Below are 24,056 nucleotides of genomic sequence, written 5' to 3' on the forward strand. Positions count from 1 at the left end.
CCAGTCTGGAAGGCACCTTCGTCGAGCGAGTGAACAACCTCGAGATGGGGATTGGCAACCGAATTGCTTGCGAGCTTGCTCCCCTCCTCCGCACAAGCTTTGATGCTTTCAGTGCTGGGGTTTCTCAGCAACCACTTCAACCAGCACACCCTTGCCCTCTCGCTGCATCAACGCAGCTTGTCTTCCACTGCACAACCATTCAAAATGCCTACCTCCGTCACTGAGATGGCCGCTGTTCCCACACAATCCATCCCACCCTCCAATCTCGCCGTTCTTCAGCTGGACAATGGAGAGCTGGCGTTCGACAAGACCACGGTCATGCCACCACCAGCTGTGCGCTTTTCGACGGACATCAGCGCTCTGTTCAGAGAGTGGCACCATTCGACGTACCTGGTGGTGAATGGGCGTGGAATCCCCGTCAAGTTTTGGGGGGATGTGTACAAAAAGTGCACCGGACAGAACAGCAAGGCATGGGCACTGCGGAAAGTGCAGTGGGGGCAGTGGAAGGTGAGTTCCTGCAGCTCCAACTCGGAAATGACTGACACACCTCTTTTTTTTTCAAACCACGGTTCATCGTCGAGGAGCGTTCGCGTTTCGCATCGGACGATGCATTCTGGATCGCCTGGACGGACACCAATGGCCAGCGTGTCGGATACACGAAGCTCTGCGACACTCTGCAGCGTCAGCGTGTGGCTCGTGACACGCGAGACGCTGCCGCTGCATGCTCGTTCTTCGATGGCAACCTCGACCACCCTGATGCGCAAGGAGTATTCAGGTATGCGAAGTCTGGTGTTTCGAAGCTGATGAGCAAGGATGTCGATGTCGCCCGCAAGTGGAGGGAGTTGCTTGCCGTCAACGTTGCACTCGCCCAGCGCTGGGAGGGTTCACGAGATCCGAGTTTGCCACAGCTGCAGCCATCATCACTGCCAGCATGTACTGCACTACTACATGCTCTGCCTGTTCATTGTCTCCACCCCACACCAGCCTCTCTCCTTGCAGCATTTTCCATCCCTTCTCCTTTCCTTTCTCTATTGACGGCTCCATGCCGTCTTGCTAAACTACCAGTAGAGTACCTTGCAAGTATGTTGCACCTTTTAATTGCACTTTCATTGCTTAACTGCCTAACTGCTTGACTGCTCGAGCTGCTTCTTGCCCTACTGCCTACTCCACCACGTTGAGTCCCTTCCCGTCTCTCCTGCCACGTCCTCTTACACCGAACCCGCGCCTCCTTCGTCCCCTTCCCTTCAACATGCACGCACGGCTGGGTGCCAGGGGTCCTGGCACCGCCACCGCTCGATTGGGAAGTTGGGACCGCAAACCAGACCGCAAATCTCCCACGACCGACGGTGAGTTTCTCGCAGGAAGACCTGACAATGAAGTGACCAAAATGGGATATGTTTTGTGAATAATGAATATATCCTGGAATGACAAACAGCTGAGTTTCAAAAATGCGAAAAATGCGGCTGTGTATGCAACAGATGGGATCCACCATGGGATACATCCATCTGGATAATAGATAATGGATAATCTAACTGAATGATGTATCCTAGTTTTAGGGCTATAGCCCAAAAGGATATATCCATCCAGCAACATCAGGTGTTTTCCGAACGCACTTGGTTTCGGATTTTGAGGCTCTGGCACCAAACCGGCGATGTCGTGAACGACGGCATCAGCCTAGCACAGTAATGCGTGGTCGTCTGTGTGCTCTCGATCATGAAGATATTGATTGCCTGCTTTGTCTTGTAAGGCAGAATCCTGACTATATTTTGGACGAGCTCATGCACCTCCTTGCAACAAACCAATTCATATCTGTCCATTTCACGACAATCTTCTGCAAGCTCGAATGTGCTGATGTGAGCTACAAGAAACTCAAGGTGGTGTAAGGATCTTTGTGGGCTGGGACTGCTCAGGCTCGTTATCTTCGCCGTCAGAGTCAAAGTCAGGTTCCTCTTCATCCGAAAGTTCTTTGATTTGAGTATTGTCCTCATCGGAGCCATTGGAATCAAGGTCACTGTCATGCTCTAGCAGGCTCTTGTGTTTTTAGAGGCAGGAATAGTTATAAATGGCATGATGATAATGAATTACAGGGAATATGAGTGTACAATGAGCAAAATTTCACTAAGTCCAACATTTCCTAATTGAACGAAAAAATTACGCCACTGCCATCCTTTATGCAAAGAGCTGTAAGATGGCATGTATCCTCTTTAACGATCATCTGAAATTACCCAGTATTCACCCTTAGTATCAGGCCCGAACGTCTCTCAATTATATTGATTTGTTGGTATTATTCATACATCTATTGTAAACCATCTTTCACGATCTCTACATGTCCCCTTCGAACTTGATTCGTTGCATCTCTCAACATAATCGACTACATAGTCAGATAACTGTTGCATCGATAAGAGCAGGCTTTTATGTCTAGAAATATAAAGATGGTAATATCATATGCATCAGGAAATCACGCATTCACTTTTTACCCGCTTATATCCAACTTTTTGCATGTCGTAGTAGGCAAGTAGTGCAAAGTCGAAAAAAGCAGTTTCAACTTTTTTCAGTAGATCTCTCTACTCAAATGATACATATTCTCAACTTTTTCACACTTATTTTTGCGAGACCCACTTGAAAGAGCACAATCATAGGCATTAAAAGTCAACTACACAAAAAAAAGTAGTCCAAAAGTGCAAATAGTGGAGAGAGAAAGTGGTTGAAAAGCGCAAAAAGTAGAGTAAAATGACGGCTCAGACGAGCGGAAAGTGACGGCAGGGGGGAGGGGGTTCATTAATATGAGGATGGAGCAGCGAAACTGATACACGAAGCCAAAAACAACAAATATTCTGTCAGATGTATTAGTAAAACCAGGCTATACTGTCATAATGATGCATAAAAACAGGCTAAGTAGCAGATTTTGATGATGCATCAACCATGTTCAGTGAGCAGTGGTGCCTGAACCTCATCTGATGATCCCAGTTGGCAAAATGATGCATAGTGATGCATCATTGATGCATCATCATGTCAGGTCTCCCCACATTATTCCCACACACCATACCTCCGCATTTTTCAGCCACATGGTGTGGGAATTACCCCACAACACCTCAAACATCACCCATTTTGGTATACCCCACAATTATAATTATTCTCACACCCTCCCCACCTCACTGCAGCTTCACCAGCACACTACAATAGGTCCCTGTTCATATATAGGTAGTAGTTTAGTATATATATGTATAATATAATATAATAGACTGCTCCCCCTCCAGGCCCCTTTCAAAATAGGGTAGGGTACAGAACACTTTCGCATTTTTGCCCCTTTGATAGGGAAGTGTCCCAGGGCATTCAGAACATGTTTATGAGTATATATGAAGAGATTCCCATCCTTATTTGACCCCCTGAAGCGTCCTACATCAATAGATAAGGTCTATATGCAGGAAATCACAAAATATGTTCTCATTTGATTATTTCTAGGTGGACAGACTCATAAAAATGATTCCCAGCATCTATTTAACAATGGGAACAATGCATAAGGAGCCCAGGACCATAGGACAATGCCATGTTGCACAGTGTACCCCCCTCCTCTGGTGGTTTACCCCCTGTGAAAAGATTTCCTGCAGGACCGGACCTCAAGGAGGGTGAGGGGCCTATTCCTATGCATATTTATAGTATATCTATCATATAGCTAGCCCATGATACATGCAGGATCCTTCTACAGGAACAAAATAATAGAAATCGCATTTTTGATGTTTTTGATGTTTTTCAGTATTTCACCCTTGCCCACATGGCCCACCCAGCTCATATATCATCAGTGGTACATGCATATATGTGTCTTGTACTAAGGATCAGCTCAAAATAGGCTGGAGTGTTGAGGTAGTGTATATACTTGCTATTTCTACTGATAAGGGGACCATACCTTCAAAACATCGAATTCTGATAATCAGAAACCTGGAGTACATTTCAAATATATCCAGTATCATATATACAAATTTATAGCACAATATAACAAGATTTGAGTGCTGAGGAAGTGAAATAGATAAGAAATTGAGTGTGTGAAACTTCAAAGGCCCAAAACATCGAAAATGGTGAGTTGAGCAGTGGTAGGACTTTAATGCTGGGTCAACTCATATTTACACTACATCTCTTCAACCCACCCTCTATCCTCAGGGCATTAGGTAGTATAGGTTCCTTAGATAGTTTACCATATATCCTATGTATTTTTAATGATACCTTCAACCTGTATCATATATAAATGTGACTTTGTGTGAAAAGATGTCAATTGTCACTTTTCACACATATGTCATTTTACCTGTCATTTAGTCAATCCTTCATAGATCTCTCTAAGGTTTTAGGGCTATCATCAGGGACATATAGGAAAGATATCCTAGGTCTCTGATCACTTATCATGGTCTTGATTACCATGCAGGCTCCTGATCAGTAGAAATACCCCCTTTACATCAGATCTCAATTTTCCGCCCTATATCTAGTTGATCCTTAGCACAGGACATATATATGTGTGTACCACTAATGATATACATCAACAAAAGTGCGTGCGTGGTGCATGCCCATGCAGCGCTTACAAATCACCGCAAGACTTGCACAAGGTATGTATGGGTTTGCAGCGTGTATGTATCACATGGGAGGGATGTATGCACTAAATGCACAATATATGAATGCACAGAGATTGGAAGGCATTTGCCAGTGCAATGACAAGCCGGTTGTGAAGCAAACAAGTGCCATAGTATTCAGTGGTGAAGAACATGTATCTCGTCAGAACTCGTCGAATCCTTCTAACTCCTCGTCACCATCCTTGCCATCCTCTGCACCTAAGTCATCATCCACTCCATCATCATCATCTTCTTTGTCGATGTTCCCGTTGTCATCTGCTTTGTCAGCATCCTTGTCACTGTCCTCGCCATCTTCTCTTTGCTCAATACTGGAGTAATCATAGTTGTCATACTCCAGCTCGTCCGAGTCATTCTCTAGCTCCAGGGTGTGGTTGGCAGTAGTGGAGGGGCCAATGCTTGGCTCGATGATCTCGTCATCATCATGATCAGTGCCTCCGCTGTTCAGCCCGACAACATCAAGCAGATCACGATTGTGGAAGAAGCACTGTGTTGCTTCGCAAGTCGTTCAATGTCCCATGCCACCACCACGAAATCTCATGAACATATCGCAGTCAACAAAACTAGTAGTGCATCAACAACAAACTTTTATTCAAGTAAAAAAGACTCACACATTGACATAGTAGTAGATCCAGTCCTCGTCATTCTCGCTGGGATGGCGCACAATAGATGGCGGAAGTAAGTCTGTTGTGTGACCCTTTGTGAAGGCGGGTATCAGGTGGATTCCACGAATGATTTGCTTGGGGTCAATAAATCCAAATGCTCCAGGGTTGCTGTGTGGAATGAAGCCAACATGATGTAGCCGCTTTGCTTGCCAGCCTGCTCAATGCTCAAGGTTGTGACCGAACCAATGGACCCAAACAAAATCTATCTGCTTTTGCTCGTGTGACAATGTGCCCATGGCAGTGTCATTGAAAATGACAAACGTGTGAAACACACCAATGATCCGAGCATACCAATATGGATGTGCATCAATGTTGTTGTTTTCGTGAGACAAGACCATGATATCAGTGTGAGTGCGGGGATTGAGAGTCCTGTGCTCGTTGTAAGTCATATGACATGTAGTTGACACGGAGCACTTTATGTCGATAGATTCGGTTGTTGATGAAGATGACATGACTACATTCAGCAGGTGTGAACGAAATTTCATCGCTGTCATAGTCGTGTCCTCTTAGTTGTGAGATAATGTGGTCCTTGAGTCGAGGAAGAAAATCCTGACCATGTTAGTAACTCGGAGATGATGTCATGCAATTGAACAGACTCACTGTAAAGGCAGGATCACTTGAATTCTTTCTGAGCCATTGAGGAATATTCAGGAAGTGTCGTACTCCAGTAGAAATGTGATAATGTGTGTGGGGGTCAGTGAAAGGTAGTTGCTCGGAGTCCTCGAAGCATAATGACGGAGCATCGAGAGAATCTGTTTTCCGATTCTGATGCTTTCCTTTACCTTTTTTATGACCTGTTGATTTACTCCTGGCTGATGGTGCATGCTCTGCCATCCGAAATAGGATCCTCTCCCACCATTGTTGCTTCGCAATGCCCAATGTAAATTGTGACTTGCTGACTCGTGGGTAGAAGTGTTTTACACGCCTATGTTCAAGCTCGCCCTGATATAGATCAGTAAAATAATAATGATGACAAGAATACATCACATACGAGCATAGTCGAGTAGTTGTCCATAGTACCAAATCGTCGGATTGTATTGACATAGTCGCCGAGTGCGTGAAGTTTGTATGTTTGAAAATTGAAACATCTGCATTGTTTCGAGGATCCTACAGCAGATTTCTCACAAATGTTGCTGTTGGGTTGCCCCTGCGCTGCTTTGCATGCCTTCCAACGTCCACGAGCGGCCTCTTCGCTAGGCAAGTCATATGTATCATACTCTTTCTCCGTTTCACTGACAAAGTGTCGTAAAACTTTGCCAATCCAAGTTGTTGATGTGTCAAGGAAGGATAATGTCGAGTCAGTGTGGATATGTAGCTTGGCCAGTCCTTGCCAAGTGGCAAGCTCAAATAGAAGATCGAGTATGAGAACATTGATTGTTGCTGGAAGAAGGTCCTCGAAAATGGGAATTGCACACTACAATAGTACAGTATATCAGATGCCAATTGAATGATTACAACTGAAAATGCTTACTTGCAAAAGGTCCTCAAAATTGCGTGCAGTGAGCTTCTTCATTCCAGATGCGTTGTTGCTGAACTTTCGAATGGTACCTCAACCAAAGGTGGGGACTTGCCGATATCTTCAAATAGCTGTGTGAGACTCGAGAGATTTATTCAACAACAAGACATCTCACCGTCGGTTCAATGACTGAATGGTATCATTGCCATGTGCATACAGCACTCGCAGGAGATGTATGAAGACTGCTTTGAAGACTCTGAGCTCAAACTCGTGAAGCAAATCCAGAACAAACATTGAGTAAAAGTTGAAGCTGAAGCGAGAAAGCCGAGTCAAGAACATGTTCTAAATCATTTTTAAATGAAAATAAATCACATAGTACAGACACAAACGCACCAATGTTGGAACAAGTGATTGCGGAGTGAGCATTCACTTAACATACACACTCACAATATTAGTACCTTCAACATATAACCACTTGCGAACTTGGTTGATGATACTCCAGACTCCGTTCCCATCTTCACGAATTTCATTCTCGCACCAACGTCGGTCAGCCTTTGTCCCAATGCCACTGATTTTTGTCTTTGGCATCAAGCACCTGGGACATGGACATTGTGCAAGGAATTTTATTGATGCAAGAAGGGTTCTGTGGCATAGATTAGTCAATATACAACATCACAGACATCTTTTAACCCACTTTTCAGGATAATCAGCTGAGTATGTAAGAAATCGAGGAAATACCCTGCGAGAAACACCGTTGAGAAACTTGATCACAATACCAAACTCGTATGCGTGCATGAATTCATCATCCATGAGGAGAAGCCAGATAGCGTGCATGAGCTCATGCCGACAAAACGTGAGGATTTCAGATGTAGCGGGTTTATTGAAACAAGCCTGATAGAAATCTTGGAGGGTATCGGAAAGCTTCAAATCCACAAACCATCAGAACAGTACATTAGGAATTTTATGATCTTACCTTGGGAATGTAGGCAAGATGGTGTGCAGCAAAAGCTGTTGGCTTTCCTCGCAAATACTTGGACTGGTTGCTGAGAAACAGATAAATGGGCCATAAGGAAGCTGTTCTGAAACTTGCCAAGTGAGTCAAGTCGGACCACAGCATGACTGCAGCAACTACCGTCTTGAGTGTACAGCCACCTTCCCATGGCTGCGAATGGATTCATTCATGCTCCTCGAGCATGACAGGTGAGTTGTAGATTTCCCCATAAACATGTTCAGCTGGCTCGTCATCTGATGGTTGATAGAACATCTTGAAGGGAGTAAGATGAAATCGTTCGGCAGCAGTTTCACGGAATGCTGCCTTGATGACTTCAAGTGGTCGCCGGTAAAACAGGCCAGGAACCTCAAATTCCGGAGCCAAAGACTCAGAATCGTGTTTGACTCCATCAGCAGGGAGACGGATCTTGACTGATGTTTCCATCCATCCATCTCCTGCCGAGAACAAAGACCGAATATCTTGAGGATCCCATGATAACTATCAAGACGATTAACCTCTTTGACAGCACGGAAGTTCGGGAGATGAGCTTTATCAAAATCATCTGCAAGGATAACCTCTTCAATGAGACGGTCCAACTCCGTGAGTGATTTCATACTTGAACCACCATAAAACCACCACATGAGCCGAAAAGTTGTTGCATTGAGAAATGGCGTGAAAAACTGCATCTGATTGGATTGAGTTGATTTTCCGAACCCAGACCACCAAGGCCGAGCCTCTGTACTATCCTGGCTCTTGGCAAAAGTAGGGGCATCTGAGACATGTGCAACTGAAGTAAGGTTATCAGGATTAAATGATGGAATTGAGCCGTTATATTCGCAGTAAATGCCATAGTGATCACGCGCCGTTGTAATAATAATGGGTTGGTCAGAATCAATCTCGTTTGGCTCTGGATCATGCTCTACTGCAGCCAACACATCATCGAGAGCTGATGGAGGCACAACAATAGGTGTTGGAGGGAGATCATCACAAAATCTCTTTGGTAAACGTCTGCGACGATTTGGTAACCCTGATGAGCGAAACACAGGGGGTGACAGAGATCTCTGAATCTTATAAATCTGTCAAATAATTGCACAAAAAGCATGCAGAATAATGAAATCACAAGGTTATCAGCATCTCTGAGATTAAAAGCTTCATTATCACGAATCTCGTCACAAGCCCTGCTAGCAGCTTCCACTTCTTCTTGACGATGAACTTTCGCAATTTGTTGGGCTTCATGATCACGCCATCATTTTGCGAGTGATGTTGCTGTAGCCTCTGTAAGCTTGGCTGTGCATGCACACTTATGAGTGGTAAGTCCACCACGTGTTTTGAACTCCCTTTGACAGCCTTGGCATGTAATAGCCATCAGAAAACAAAGGGTGGCAAAGAATAGTATTTTTGATGTTGTCCGCATCGAACACGGACAGATGGAGTTCAACCAGTGCAGCGCTGCATGTGATAGACTTAGAAAAAAATGAGTGAGATTAGTTTGAACTCTGACACACATTCATAGCCTGACCTGTATCAGAGTGTATCACATCATAGCCCCTTAAACGCATCTTTCACCATGCCTCAATCATCTGCTGCTGAACCGTCAACTCATTTTCATGACCTGCTTGATGAGCTAAATTCGGGTGTGAAAGCTGGTCGCAAGAGAAAAATTATGTACGTCAAAATCTTGCATCTTTGTGTCATCAAACCCACTAACTTGTTTGAGTGGACCACTTGGGCCCTACTTACGCGCTGCCCGGTGGTTTCCCCTTGAAATCGATCCATTTGCGGACCTGGAAGGAGTTCTGTATGATGGAATGGAGGCCGAGTTTTCAGAATTGCGAGACGAGGATCCTGTCCAACCCGAAGATGATGAAAATGGGTGAGTTCGCTGACTAAGTACTGATAGCTAATGATTTTTGTGCAGTCGTGAAATGGAGCAGCGTGTCCAGCATCACAAGAACTGGGTCAAACTTGTACCAACATTCAGCGACACCATTTCAGGATTTGAAAAGGACCCGGCGGCAATGGACAATTTTATTCACATGGTAAGTGCATATATGCGTCACAATTTCATACTAACATACCTATACAGTTAGTTTCAGCTGCAAGTGATGCTAGATCGGACGACACTGGCAGTCTCATGCGAGAGGGACTCAAATACATGCTTCTGGATCCGGAATCATCAAGTTTCAATCCTCCCCTCCTCAAGAAGCATGGAAAGACTTGCCGTGGATGGAACCACCCTCAAACTGCGAGGCTTCTGTGCCCTGTGCAACACCTGGAGGAATTTGATGTGGACCCACAGTAAGTCGCAAACCACTTTCAATACATCGCTTACTAAACTATGTATCAGGGCATTTATGGATGGAGTGAAAGAAGGCCACATCCACATCACTGCCAGCAAGCTTCCTAGCTTCATCTATGATGAAGCTATGTATGATGGAATGTGAAAAAGTATGGGGTGCCTGCGAGGCTACTATCTCAAGCGGGTATGTTTCATTTGTTTACTTTGTGTCTACTTGTATGATCCCGCAGCATAGGTTTTCCATCATATCTTCACAGGACCATCAAGTGCCCTCTCACCAAATGGACGCAAAGGGACGAAGACTCCGAAAGGCCGGATCCATGGGATGACAATACCTACACCACATGCTATTGCATATGCGGCAGTGCAGGTAAGCCTCTGACTCACGAATTGTTACCTCATTCACTGACTATCTTGATTCAATTTCAGGCATATTTTCAACTCAGCTCAGCAACACAATGGTGCAAGATCATCGACGAGTTCAATCTCGTCAAACTTTACAACAGAATCCTTACCATGTTCAAGGACAACGGCGCTGGTGCAAGTTGGATCAAGGAGACCATCGAACATTGGAAAGTGTGAGTTCTATTCAGTCCGTCTTTGATTACACAACGAGTGACTCACCTTTGCTGTACTCCTTCACGTAGTGAAACACCAGGGCTTCTGCAATGGGGACGCACTCGGGCAAGGACCAATGAGGGAGGCAATTCGAACGAGGACAGCGAAGATGACATGGATGGATTTTTCGATTCTGATGAGCCAGCAGCGCCTTGTGGGAACGGACCCACAGCTCGCAGCAATACACTCACAGGCTCTACTGTGACTGGCGAAGGTGACGGCGCAGAGGAACGGCAAGGACCCAGCAGTAATGGGCATGGTCATCCTAGTTCTGCAACTGGTCCTGGTCCTGGTGGAGCACACAACAACAACGGTAAGATTATTTTTCAAACTACTTCTCTGTTTGATCATAGGTACAATTTTTCAGAATCGAGTGGTGGCATTCAGTCTACCAATGGCCATCAGGATAGCGGAACTTGTCAAAACGGCAGCAAACGAGCACGCGAGAACCATGGTACGAGTTTATTTGATTCACATCTCTACTCAATCATAGGTGCAAATTTTCAGAAACGAGTGGCAACATTCAATCCACCAATGGCCATCTGGATGACAGCGGAACTCAGCAAAACGGCAACAAAGGACCTGCTCAACATTCAGACTTGCAACCCACTGGCAAACGTGTGCGAAAAGCACCAACATGCGGCAAGGCAAGAGCTCCAAAGTGCGGCCACCATTGACTTTCAATACTCAAGCTTGCATCGACATTCGACAATGTTCATATCACATTGCCTGATTTCTGACCACTTACAGGACCTTCGCTCGCAAACATTCCTTGATCATGACCTCACATTGACGGCGCCGCCAATTTTCGTGTTCGGCATGCATTCGAATATTCACGTTCTGTCCTCATTACTTACATTTTCCATTCACATTCCATTCGGACTTGTAGTCGCTGAGCAGTGTACTGTACTAATTCAATTAATGTGATCATATTGCAATGAACGCGGAATGCATGCAAGTGAACAAAATGCTTACAACCATTGAGCTGTCGTACATTGGCTGCAAGCCATACATTAGTCTACAAGAAGGTACATACTTAGCAATGTTTGTAGCAATATGCATCGAACCTTGCTGCATGTACGGGTGTGTATCGCGCCTCACAAGTCTTGCGGTACTTTGTACGAATTGTTGCGCTTGTACACCTTGTACTGCCCATCAGCGGCCTTGTAAGTATCTGAATGTTTTGCTGATGTATGAGCTGGGTGGGCCATGTGGGCAAGGGTGAAATACTGAAAAACATCAAAAACATCAAAAATGCGATTTCTATTATTTTGTTCCTGTAGAAGGATCCTGCATGTATCATGGGCTAGCTATATGATAGATATACTATAAATATGCATAGGAATAGGCCCCTCACCCTCCTTGAGGTCCGGTCCTGCAGGAAATCTTTTCACAGGGGGTAAACCACCAGAGGAGGGGGGTACACTGTGCAACATGGCATTGTCCTATGGTCCTGGGCTCCTTATGCATTGTTCCCATTGTTAAATAGATGCTGGGAATCATTTTTATGAGTCTGTCCACCTAGAAATAATCAAATGAGAACATATTTTGTGATTTCCTGCATATAGACCTTATCTATTGATGTAGGACGCTTCAGGGGGTCAAATAAGGATGGGAATCTCTTCATATATACTCATAAACATGTTCTGAATGCCCTGGGACACTTCCCTATCAAAGGGGCAAAAATGCGAAAGTGTTCTGTACCCTACCCTATTTTGAAAGGGGCCTGGAGGGGGAGCAGTCTATTATATTATATTATACATATATATACTAAACTACTACCTATATATGAACAGGGACCTATTGTAGTGTGCTGGTGAAGCTGCAGTGAGGTGGGGAGGGTGTGAGAATAATTATAATTGTGGGGTATACCAAAATGGGTGATGTTTGAGGTGTTGTGGGGTAATTCCCACACCATGTGGCTGAAAAATGCGGAGGTATGGTGTGTGGGAATAATGTGGGGAGGCCTGACATGAGGGGGTGACCAAAATGAGTGAATTTCCGCTTTTGGAAGCCAAAATTGCGGTCATCACATGACCAACTAGGTCTGCTACTTAGCATGCTCTAATGCATCACCTGTGACTTGTAGTTAGCAGGCTTGATGCATCATAGCTACAGGGACTGGTGGTAAAACACAAGACTACAACGAGCAAAAAAACCTACAGAGCAGTGCACATCCATCCCTGGGTTTCATGGTCTCAATGGGAGCATTTTTGACTTGAGCTGCCTCCTGGTGCCAGTGCACCAAGTCAATCGTATCCACTGTGTACTGCGGTCCATGTCTCATAATGGATTCATAGTATTCAGCCATTGTGGCCCCACAGTTAATCTCAGAAAAGGCCTTTGCCGCAGTGCTCTCTTTGCCGGTGGCTTTATTGAGCTTGCGAGTCATACTACCGCCCTTCGTGCTGCTAGTGGTGGTTTGGGCGTCCTCATCCTCTTTTGGTTTTCCAATGAAGGAGAAAGCATGTTTGAGCTATGAAAATACTACCATTAATCAAACTCAAAATTTAAAATCTGTTGATGGAACCTACTGTGGCAGCGCATGCGGCAATTATAGTCTCCATACCCTTTGATTGCAGATCATGGGTGTTGAGTGCTGGTACATTGAGGGATCCAGCAGTTGCATTGAGATGAGCTGTCTCAATCATTTCTAACATGAATGCGGACCGGTAGATCTCGTCGGGGTCGCAAGTGTCTGGATTCTCGTAGAGGAAGGCATACTGCTCGAGAAGATTTGCCACCAGCGCCTGTTCAAAGTCGAAGTCGTCATCCTCTTCGCTCTTGTCAATATGTTGAGGATGCCAAAAAATTCGCAACGAGGGCGATCCCTGTGGACCCAAAATTGCTGCGCCAGGAGTATAAACGTTGATTCACCTTTGGTTGCAGTTGAAAAATAATTCGCACATGGAAAACAACAGTGGGACTCACCAAGCCTATGATAGGGCCTTTCGGTTGAACATTATGCATTACTCCTGGATATGCAACCTCAAAAATAGCCTGGAGTGCTGGGAGTAAATGCTCAGTCTCAATTGTCCAGAAGTTCGGCTGAGGGCCTGCCCAAAGAAAAACAGTCGGGATAAAATTCCTGTGCCACGTGCTGTTCTCCAACATGATTGGTGGGAGATCAGTGTTTCGCCATTGGTATCCAGGTTTTGGCTTTATTGCTGTGTCAGCAGACATCAAATTGGGCTTGGGCGATACCAGAATACTAGGGGAACTCATTGATTCCACTTTTGCTTTCTTGGGTGGGTTTGGGTTCTCGGAAACCGTTACACTGGTCTGGTGGTGCATCAGTCTCATGATAGAATCATTCTCAAAAATGAATACTTACCTTTGTAGTGGTGTGCATGGGCTTGGGAACCTCCTCGACCTCTGAGTTGGGAGAGATAACTTCAACATCCTCGCTGTCAAGTATCATTAAATCAGCGTCCGAGTCCATGTCATATTCCTTGTCGATTTCTTTGATTGTCCACTTTGTGACACTGATGGTGCGAGTAGACTGCTCTAAAGCATATGTCACAATTTCAGCTTGTTGAGAGAATGGTAATAAGTTGAATGGAATGGACACTGGCACTTCCTCATCTGAGTATGGTTCTACAATCCCTACAACACTCTAACACAAAACATTACAGTAAGTGTGGTACATCAAGCATTGCCAGTGACTTACCTGCATTACTGCCTTCACTTTGCCACTACCTGCGGGGGCGGACAGGTATTCTTCAAACTCATCATCCTCATCTGATGCAGAAGCCTCTGAAAGATCGTACAAAGTAGGGGGAGGGTCCTTGGCTAGTGAGACAGTGGTTGCCGCCGTCTGACTCGATAAGAAAGTACTAGTTGCCAACTTCAAAACATTTTCGGCTGAAACAGATTGAACGTCACTAGCAACTGGGTAGTTTTTGGTGTTTGTCCCAGGCTCTACATGATTGTGCCAGTCCTTAACCTCTCCCAATAAATTGAATTTTTTATTGCTGAGCGCCCAAGTACGGGTCATGAAGTAGAGGGTTGATTTGGTGAGCATCAGCTTCATGATGGTGAGAACGAACCACTGACACGATAGGATTTCCTTTCTTGTCACTGGCAGCCTGTGCCTTGCCTTTGTGCAGGTCTCCATCAACAATCTGCCTCTTTGCAGCGTTGATTGCCTCACGCAACATGTTGTTGACCTTCTTCAAATTCTTCTTCGGCTTTGCGGCATCCAAATTCCCTATCACATCGCCATTGCCACAATTTCCTATGTCTGCACCATCAGCACACCTCCTCCTCAGCATGGTGCGATCATCTGCACCTTGAACCATCGCCTGTACTGGAGGCACCTGGAAACTCTCTGAGGTGGCTGCACCTTTTGCTGTTGGCTTCTTCTTGACCACCTTAGGATGAGGCTTTACTGGCTTTGTCTTCCCAGTCGCTTGAGTGGCCTACTCAACCTCCATGGCAGCCTCGATACCAGCAATTCAGCTGATTCCACGTCGCACAGCAGCTTCCTGGACTGCCTGTCCTTCTCTGGCATGGTGCTTGTCTTCTTTGATCTGGGCCTGGGTGCGTCGCTTCCTTTGACCTTCTAAAACAACTTGCCCAGGGTGCTGTGACACATTTTTGGCACATGTACGTCGAGGAGAGATGGGAGTTGCCATGGCAGATATGAAAGGCAGGCAATGGCAGGAGAAATATGTCGAGGACAGGACCTGATAAATGGTAAGAGTCGAAATACAAACTTCAAAATTTCCTAAACTCAAACAAACAACCCTTAGTACCTCATATTGATTCACACAACTTTCCAAGTCTGCCTGCTCTCTCTGCATACATTGGGCCTTCTTTCACCAGACCTGATACTAGCGATTCTTCAAATTGTTTGCACCCCCAACTCCGAATACCATAAATTCAAGCATCGGTAAGCTGATGGCAGACTGCTGGGAGCTGACATTGACCTTTCTTCCAACCAGCTCCATCCACGCGGTTCTTCGAATTGTTTGCACCACTGACTCCGAATACCATAAATTCAAGCATCGGTAAGCTGGCGGCAGACTGCTGGGAGCTGATATTGACCTTTCTTCCAACCAGCTCCATCCATGCGGTTCTTCAATTCGTTTGCACCACTGACTCCAAATACCATTAATTCACACATCATGATGCATCATGACTTCAGCACTCTTTGCATTCCTTGCACCAAGTCGGGGTGCAACCGTTGGTTTAAGAATCGGTCGGGGCATACACAGCATATGAATGCAGTGCACCCCATGTTTTCAAAGCCATCCGCATCAATTCAGCCTCATGCCCATTCACCCGGCCCTGTGCCCCCCCCCCCCCCCCCCCCCAATATTGTACTAGATTCTGGTGATGCCATGGATTTCGGTGACAATGAAGATCCTCTGCAACCAGCAGCTGAATTTGTTGGCACTGGCAGCCAGTTGTATAGAAATTACCATCCCTTCTTGTCTGGTGAGTATTTTGTCATGCTTTATGGTTCTACATTCTGCAGCTAATTCATCAGTATGACTCCAAAAGCTCGCCTGTGATGATGAGGGCAACTTCCTTGCACCAGGTACTCCACCTCAACCTCTCTCAGACAAGGCACCGGATGACTGGAGTCCCTATGGGAGCCATGTCAAGTTTGAACTTGCCAACTACTTATTTACGAAGAACCAGACCCTGGCACATTCAATCAATCAATTGCTGAACATCTGGGCAGCTTCTTTAATCCAAGCTGGTTGCAAGGCACCTCCATTTGCAGATTACTGTGACGTGTACAAGACAATTGACAACACTCCTCTTGGCGAGGTTAAATGGCAATCATTTTCAGTCAAGTTTACAGGTGCGATTCCAGACGAGGGTGCTGCGCCCTGGATGACAGATAGCCATGATGTTTGGTTTCATGATCCCTGCGACGTTGTTCAAAATATGCTGTCCAACCCAGACTATGCTACTGAGATTGATCTCCAGCCATACCATGAGTTTGCAACAGAGAATGACGAGCACCAGTGGCAGGACTTCATGTCCAGAGATTGGGCTTGGTCTCAAGCAGTATGCCTTTCTTTACCTTTGTTCTCCTCTGGTTTGACAAGGGCGTCTGCAGGACAAGATTGCTGAGGATGCTGAGACTCATGGCTCAACATTTGTGCCCATCATTCTTGGAAGTGACAAAACAACTGTTTCGGTTGCAACGGGGCAAAATGACTACTATCCTCTCTACGTGTCTATCGGAAATGTTCAGAATAATGTCCGACATGCTCACCGTAATGCAGTTGTTGTCATAGGGTTTCTTGCAATGCCTAAAAGTAAGCGGTCGCTTGTTTCATGTATTATTGTCCTCACATCTTGCAAAGCTACCAAACAGCATGCCGAAACAGCAAGCTTCCGCAATTTCCAGCGTCAAATTTTTCATTCCTCGCTCTCATTTATCCTCAAGAACTTAAAACCTGGCATGATCAAGCCCGAGGTCATGCATTTTGGTGATGGGCACTATCGTCGTGTAATGTATGGACTTGGACCTTACATCACAGATTACGAAGAACAAGTATTGCTCGCCTGTATAGTGCGAAACTGGTGTGCTAAGTAAGTCTTTCAAATGACACATTACTATACTATTTGTTCTTATGCCATGTCAGATGTCTTTTGCGTCACGGCAACCTTGATGAAATTAATCTCTGCCGCTCAAGACTTCACACAGATGCACTTATTGAGGAGTGTGACCATGCAACACTGTGGGACAAACATGGCATAGTTGGGGAGCTCGTGGTACCAATGTTGCTCGCTCCTGTTTGTACTTAGATTTAACTCATATATTCAGCCATTTATGAACGATTTCCCCTGCGCTGATATCCACGAGCTGCTCGCACCGGATATTCTCCATCAAATTATCAAGGGGGCATATAAAGATCATTTGGTTGATTGGGTTGAAAAATACATCCACCGAACACACAGAAAGTCGCAAGCTAACATAATTCTAGATGATATTGACCAAAGGTGTGTTTACTCGACCAGTATTTTGATTAATTGGTCTTAGTTTTTTTACACCACCACTACTACTAGGATTGCAACTGATCCTTCATTTCCGGGACAGTGTAGATTTCCCCAAGGCTGCCACTTCAAACAGTGGACAGGTGATGATTTGAAGGCCCTCATGAAGGTGATTTTACATACAATTCTACTCAGAAGTTGGGATAATGTAGTGCTAACTCTCTCAAGGTATATATGCCAGCAATCAAAGGCTATGTCCCTACAGATGTTGTGTGCACGTTCCATGCATTTCTCGAATTCTGTTATCTCATCCGCCGCAACATAATCACGGAGACATCGCTCAATGAAATTCAAGATGCACTCACTCGTTTTCACAGATATTGTGAGATTTTCAAGACTACAGGTGTAGTTTTAACTTTCTCGCTTCCTCGACAACACTCAATGACTCATTAGGCCCACCTTATTCGATTGTTTGGTGCTCCAAATGGCCTGTGCTCCTCAATCACTGAGTCAAAGCATATTAAGGCCGTCAAGGAGCCTTGGAGGCGGTCCAGCCGATATGAAGCACTGGGTCAGATGCTGCAAATCAACCAGCGGCTGGACAAGTTGGCAGCATTGCGCATAGATTTCCGCAGTCGCAGAATGCTCTCAGGTACATGTTTGTCGGCCGTTCTCGCAACACTTGGTATGAATTTCATTTCTAATACCTTCTTCACTATTAAATCACATTACTAGAACCAATGGATGAACAGCCTGTTGCACCCGCCAGTGCAGAGCATGCTGTGGACCAATATGAGCCACCTAGCCTGATAGAGTCAGCCAGTATACTCGACGCAGATGTCAGCGCCGACTCTGAGGACATTGATGAGCCAACTTCAGTCCTTGCACATGTACAACTTGCTCGAAGATCTCGTAAGTTGTTTTTTTTTTTTTCATTTGCGTGATTTTAATATACTAAGTGTTAATACAAATAGAAGGAAAAAAGCGCTCACAAAGTGTTCCCACCCTAGCTGACGAGCTCAACATCCCAAACATGACAGATCTCGTTCAACAATTCCTTGTTGAGCAGCTTTATCCCGATAACGATGCTGCAGAAGCCCCATTTATGGAGTGCCTTCATTATGAAGGAAGGATCCGAATTTTCAACTCTGTGGTATCGACGTTCTTCACACCTAGTGATTTGAGCGGAATTGGGGGGATGAAATGGGAACACATTCATGCATCCCCAAAATGGAGAAGCGGGTATGCACGCAAAGACTGTGTGTTTGTGATTACAGACCCAGATGCTCAGGGTATGCGGGGCATGGACATTGCTCAGGTACTGACATTTTTTTCTTTTCGGCTGAGGGGCAGATATTATCCATGTGCTGTTGTCCGTTGGTTCAACTGAATTGGCAATGCACCGGATGATGAGACTGGAATGTGGATGGTGAAGCCATCTTCTATCGGTAATTGTAGGCACTTTGCAGTGATCCACATTGACTCCATTTTTTGTTCTGCTCACCTTATTCCTGTCTATGGTACTGAACCACTCCCCTCAACGATTAAATCTCACCACGTCCTTGATGTATTTACACTCTTCTATGTCAACAGATACACTGATCATCACGCCTTCGAAATAGCTTCTTAGTGCTTTTAACTTATCGCTAACTTATTTCTAACATTTTACTCTTTCCAGCCTTTTCGCTTATTTCACCCTTTTTACTTATTTAATGGCACAAACTTATTTGGGAATCCGTCAACTTATGATGTTTGGAAAATAAGTGAGAAAAGTAATGATGAGCAATGGGTCTTGTCAATAAGTACAAAAAAAGCTGAAAAAGTGAATGCGTGATTTCCTGATGTGTATAGGATGCAGAGTAGAAATGAATCACGGTCAACCAAACTACCTAAAAATACACGATTATCGTCTTCCAAGCCCACACAAGCTCCATGCAACACTTGATCACACAAAATCAAATCTGCCCAATATCCTCAACATCAGATCGTGGATAGAGGCCGGACTGAACGGCATCCACCACACATACACATTGTGCGTAAGGCTTACAAGCTCCCAAAGCTTCCTGGTGAAGCTGATGGTTTCCAGCACTCGCCCATGACGCACATTCCTGCAAAATGGTATCATCCACATCGGAATCTCCTGCAAGCGTTTGAATGTGCTTTGTGATGGCTTCTGTAAAGAAGATCACATCCCTGATGGCCAGGTTCATGCCCTGGACCCCTGCAGGCGAATGTATGTGGGCTGCATCACTGACTAGGAAAATAGCAGCACCAAGAAGTGTGAACGTGTGGTCAGCGACAGCTGAATGGGTTCTGAAACATGTCGACCAGACCAGCTGGTCAACCTTGACAGGTGTTGGGTTGAGGGACAAATTCAATGTTATATACGCTGGGCCGTACATGTTGATCAATTTCTAGATGTACTCCTTCGGTGGTGCATGGGGTGGGTCTCCATTCTTCACTGGTATGGCAGAAATTATACAGAAGATGAATTTTGTAACGGGTTTTCCATTGCGCGTCAGCACGGAATTAAAGCGATTGCCGAATGGTGTGAGCATCAGGAAACTGTCTGAGGAAATCATGCTATTAATATGGCCCTCAATGGTTAATGGACTGACAGGTTCGGGCTCGAACGTAACATCTGCACCGACCATTTGAGTCAGTATGTGATTGCCTAAGTTGGGGCCTTCTGGGTCAGAGAACCCTATGCCGGTGATGGTACGGATCTGGAGATGGTTGTCAGACATTCCACAAAGCTAAGCTAGCAGGAGCTGAGGCCTCACGGTTGAGTGGGTGCCATCTGCACCGATAATATACCTGGCTCTGACTATTTGGCCATCCTTGAATGAGACGTCAGTGACACAACAATCCTCCTCGTTCTGTTTCATACCAACAACCCTGTGTGGGTGCTACACTTGAACCCCAAGGCTCTGCAGCTTCCGCCCAAGCACAAGCTCCGTCACATCTTGAGGGGATAAGAGTACGTAAGGGTGGGCCAAATATTTCTTCAGAGGGCTGAATGTGGCCTCAAGGATCTGCGAACTGTGAGATGCCCTTCTCCTTGATGGCTTGAGATAGTAAGCCCTCTGCTGCATCAATGCTGGCTAAAGCCTGCGATCATAAGGTCATCAGTGGGCCTTCTTATGAACACTCAAGTGGCACTTTACCTTGAAGTTGCATCCATTCGAGGTCCGAGACAGCCTCATTATTGTATGGTCTGTCAGATATTGAACTTGGTCAGCAGGTAGAATTGTATGAGATTTCTTGATTGCCCATGATGAACCTTCTTTCATGCGGTGTTGCATGACATGCAGGGGAGGGGCTGTGTTTCATCAGGAAAAACTATATCTCTATATAGAGGACCATCCTCTATATAGCCCCGATAGCACACCACAGCTCTATACAGTCTATGGCAAGCTATCACAGCACTATAGACCAGTATAGACATCATGAAAGTCTATATATTACCATAAAGTTTGGTAAGTGTATTTAGCAGTAAAACATTTCAACAACTATAGACCCCAGTAGACCGTGGGAACTTTTTTCGATGAAAACCAAAGTTGTAGTCCTTGTCTAGGGAAGTCTATCCATAGTCTTATGACTTCAATAGGTTAAGATCCTAGTGAGTTAGAAGGAAAATACTCGAAATTGAAGGGTTCAAGAAAGCAACTTGTCCATGGGAACTTTTTTCGCTTAAATCAAAGTTGTAGTCCTTGTCAAGGGAAGTCTATCCATAGTCTAATGACTTCAATAGGTCAAGATCTTAGTGAGTTATAAGGAAAATACTTGGAATTGAAGGGTTCAAAAGTGTTAAGGTACACCTTATTTATGTAAGCAAAAATGCGAAAATTCACCTTATGTGTATTCAAAATCCTAATGCTAACAGTCAATTTCATTGTCTTTTTCTTACTGTCATAATCCTAGTCCTATTAACCAAAAACTCGAAAATTCACCAAGTCTTGTGTTGTGGCTTTGTTTGGCACTGCTTATGTAAGCAAAAATGCGGTCAACCAACAAGTCTTTTCCCATTCTTTCCTTCCCCCCCCACTGCCCCCTCATTAGATTATCTTCCATATTTTTCTTACAATTTTCGAGTTTTTGCCTCTCTTCTCTTCTTCTTGCTTCTCTATCCTTCTCTTGGTGTTGATGTTGTTGGTGCTGGTACTGGTGCTGGTGCTTTGAACTCTGGTAAGTCCCCCTCCATAATTTTCGCATTTTTGACTATTTGACTAATCTTTTTTCTAACCCTCTCCTTCTAGCTCTCTTCCCTCCTGCTCCTCCTCCCCCCAACTATTTTCGCATTTTTGACCATTTGGCAAGTCTTTTCTCTGACTCTCACTTCCTCCTGTCTGATCCTCTCCTTCTAGCTCCCTTCCCTCCTCTTCCCTCAAGAATTTTCGCAATTTTCACTATTTGGTAAGTCTTTCTTTTTTTTGTATTCATCTTTCCTGTCTGATTCTTCCTTCTAGTTCTCTTGCCTCTTCCTCCTGTAATTTTCGCATTTTTGCCTGTTTTGTAGTTATTAGTTTACATGTATTGTAGTAGTTGAAATATAATTTGGAATTTTCGCTTTTTTTTTAATTTTGAGAACACTATCATGGCAACAAACAACTATTAAGAGAAATTTTTGCTTTGTGTTTTGAGCTATAATAGCTACAATAGTTGTGGTATGTTCCACCCAGCTATAGCAACTTTAATAGAGCTATATAGCACTATACACTGGTGTAGTAAGCCTGCACAATTGGGCACTTGGCTATACGAGCTATAGGGCTATGGAGTCTGTATAGCAGTCTATAGCGCTATGGGTGGCTATATAGCCTTACCACATTTTCCTGATGTTGTGCGCTTGTCTGACTATCCTCGTCTGCTTGTGAATATGTGGTGGCGACGAAGGTCCTGGCTCTGCAATGACATAATTCTTCATCTCGAGTAGGATCACACAAGCACTGACCCTTGAAAAACTTACTTTGTCAATCATAACATTGATTCAACAAATGTGGGGTCGAACCAATCACTTGCAGTGGTTGCGTCTTGATCTGTTGGCGTGAAGCATATGGAACCATATCCACACTGTAATGATTCTGGGATGTGGGCCTTGTTGTTCTAAGTGCTTTGGGAGGTGATCTGGCATCAAGTATGCGAGTAAATTTTAACAATGAAGTGTGACATTGTTGCAAAAATAAGGAAATCTCAGGCCAGAATTGCAACTGTTCAGATCACAATATTTTGCGATGGCTTGGGCATTGTCATTCCGCTGTGGCAAGTGGTGTCTGCGCACGCTTGTCAGAATTGAAGAGTGATCAGGTTCCCGTTCTACAGTACAAACGTGAATGAGGCAGTCGACACGAGCCTAAGCGATGTTCATATAGCGTATGTACGTATTAAAATGCAATGTGAGCAGTGCGTGTGAAGTGTTCCATGTGGTGCAGTGCCTATGTAGGGCAATAAACAAAGAACGACAAAGGTAGCAGAACAAGTAAAAAATACAATATTGATGGGGTGCAGGAGAGCCATGGGGGACTGGACAAAACAATAGAAAGTTCACATGGCGCACAGATTGTTGGTGTATTCAATAGAGACACAACCAATGCAGAGTCACCTGATGCTGTGGTAGTTATGCATGATATTACTGTTCAGACCTCATGCATGTTCTACTGCTATCCTAGTATGTAATTCATGCATGATGTACATATAATATTGCTGTATTATATGAGTACCTGCCTTAAGTAGGTCATGCATGATGACCACAGTCATGTATGGTGATTGGTGCATATATCAGTCATGGCCATGCATGATATAATTTGTACATACGGTGGTTTGGATTCGTACGTGGCGGCATGCTGTGGGGAATTCCCCCACTGTAGGCATAAAACCCCATCCTTTCTGCATTGTTCCGCGTTTCTCGCGCATTGTCCAATGGGTTCCGCATTCCCACGCATCCTTCAGAACCCGCCCGCACTATCTGATATTCCCATGCATCGTCGGACGACCTTTGCATGTCCTGTCCCCATCCTTCTAGGTCCATTGGTACGCTGTATCTCTCTTCCTGTTGTTCCTAACATTATCTGGATCACATTGACACATGCCCTTATGGCACAGACCCCTATTCTGGAGTATTGCACCCATGTGCACTGCCTGACTTCACTTCCGCTTCCTGAGAAGTTTACTACCTGTACCTCAGTGTTCCTTGAAAATAATCTTCCCTTTAAGTAGTGGTACTCAGGGCTTGGGTGTTTATTATTGAATCCCATCTTTTACCTTCCCACTTTTCCTTCACCTTACTAGAGGACCACTTTGACTTATGCCCACTATCAATCTAACCTTGTGATATACTTCCTTCAACTTGACCTGCACGTTCCGACGACTCCTTATGTTCCGCATTGTATCCAGTTGAGTTCTGCTTCATTCCATTCCATTCTGCTTGGGTTCCACTTGAGTTCTGCTAGTTCTGCTT

General features: G+C 44.8%; 6 protein-coding genes across 6 annotated transcripts; 4 read left to right on the plus strand and 2 right to left on the minus strand.

Moving 5' to 3' along the window:
• Nucleotides 1-225: 225 nt before the first annotated feature.
• On the plus strand, nt 226-1,163 carry EDB91DRAFT_1230884 (uncharacterized protein; the record flags this gene model as incomplete). Its single annotated transcript, XM_041321056.1, has 2 exons — nt 226-507; nt 582-1,163. The coding sequence occupies 2 exons, from the start codon at nt 226-228 to the stop codon at nt 1,131-1,133; spliced, it is 834 nt and encodes a 277-aa protein (XP_041169177.1). The 3' UTR covers nt 1,134-1,163.
• An 8,129-nt stretch (nt 1,164-9,292) lies between these two features.
• On the plus strand, nt 9,293-11,319 carry EDB91DRAFT_1256632 (uncharacterized protein; the record flags this gene model as incomplete). Its single annotated transcript, XM_041324197.1, has 10 exons — nt 9,293-9,390; nt 9,443-9,598; nt 9,644-9,764; nt 9,812-10,023; nt 10,073-10,153; nt 10,292-10,394; nt 10,454-10,602; nt 10,672-10,955; nt 11,010-11,096; nt 11,150-11,319. 10 exons carry the CDS (start codon nt 9,293-9,295, stop codon nt 11,317-11,319), a joined length of 1,461 nt encoding a protein of 486 aa, XP_041169178.1.
• Nucleotides 11,320-12,731: 1,412 nt separating this feature from the next.
• Nucleotides 12,732-15,279, minus strand: EDB91DRAFT_1256633 (uncharacterized protein; the record flags this gene model as incomplete). The annotated part of the gene is made up of 8 exons (XM_041324198.1): nt 12,732-12,754; nt 12,806-13,118; nt 13,177-13,425; nt 13,574-13,924; nt 13,977-14,258; nt 14,313-14,669; nt 14,692-15,063; nt 15,121-15,279. The coding sequence occupies 8 exons, from the start codon at nt 15,277-15,279 to the stop codon at nt 12,732-12,734; spliced, it is 2,106 nt and encodes a 701-aa protein (XP_041169179.1).
• Nucleotides 15,280-15,714: 435 nt separating this feature from the next.
• On the plus strand, nt 15,715-19,232 carry EDB91DRAFT_1240337 (uncharacterized protein; the record flags this gene model as incomplete). Its single annotated transcript, XM_041322003.1, has 13 exons — nt 15,715-16,095; nt 16,151-16,666; nt 16,719-16,920; nt 16,969-17,197; nt 17,251-17,380; nt 17,433-17,608; nt 17,675-17,771; nt 17,831-18,007; nt 18,056-18,287; nt 18,338-18,514; nt 18,577-18,861; nt 18,886-18,974; nt 19,017-19,232. 13 exons carry the CDS (start codon nt 15,715-15,717, stop codon nt 19,230-19,232), a joined length of 2,907 nt encoding a protein of 968 aa, XP_041169180.1.
• A 255-nt stretch (nt 19,233-19,487) lies between these two features.
• Nucleotides 19,488-20,004, minus strand: EDB91DRAFT_1278842 (uncharacterized protein; the record flags this gene model as incomplete). Its single annotated transcript, XM_041324697.1, has 1 exon — nt 19,488-20,004. The coding sequence occupies one exon, from the start codon at nt 20,002-20,004 to the stop codon at nt 19,558-19,560; it is 447 nt and encodes a 148-aa protein (XP_041169181.1). The 3' UTR covers nt 19,488-19,557.
• Nucleotides 20,005-21,343: 1,339 nt separating this feature from the next.
• Nucleotides 21,344-22,175, plus strand: EDB91DRAFT_1340562 (uncharacterized protein; the record flags this gene model as incomplete). The annotated part of the gene is made up of 5 exons (XM_041325717.1): nt 21,344-21,368; nt 21,698-21,790; nt 21,862-22,018; nt 22,072-22,091; nt 22,122-22,175. 5 exons carry the CDS (start codon nt 21,344-21,346, stop codon nt 22,142-22,144), a joined length of 318 nt encoding a protein of 105 aa, XP_041169182.1. The 3' UTR covers nt 22,145-22,175.
• Between the last annotated feature and the right edge of the window lie 1,881 nt (nt 22,176-24,056).

The sequence above is a fragment of the Suillus paluster genome (assembly GCF_016628075.1).
Source record: "Suillus paluster strain FC165 chromosome Unknown EDB91scaffold_205, whole genome shotgun sequence".
Classification (NCBI taxonomy): Eukaryota; Fungi; Basidiomycota; class Agaricomycetes; order Boletales; family Suillaceae; genus Suillus; species Suillus paluster.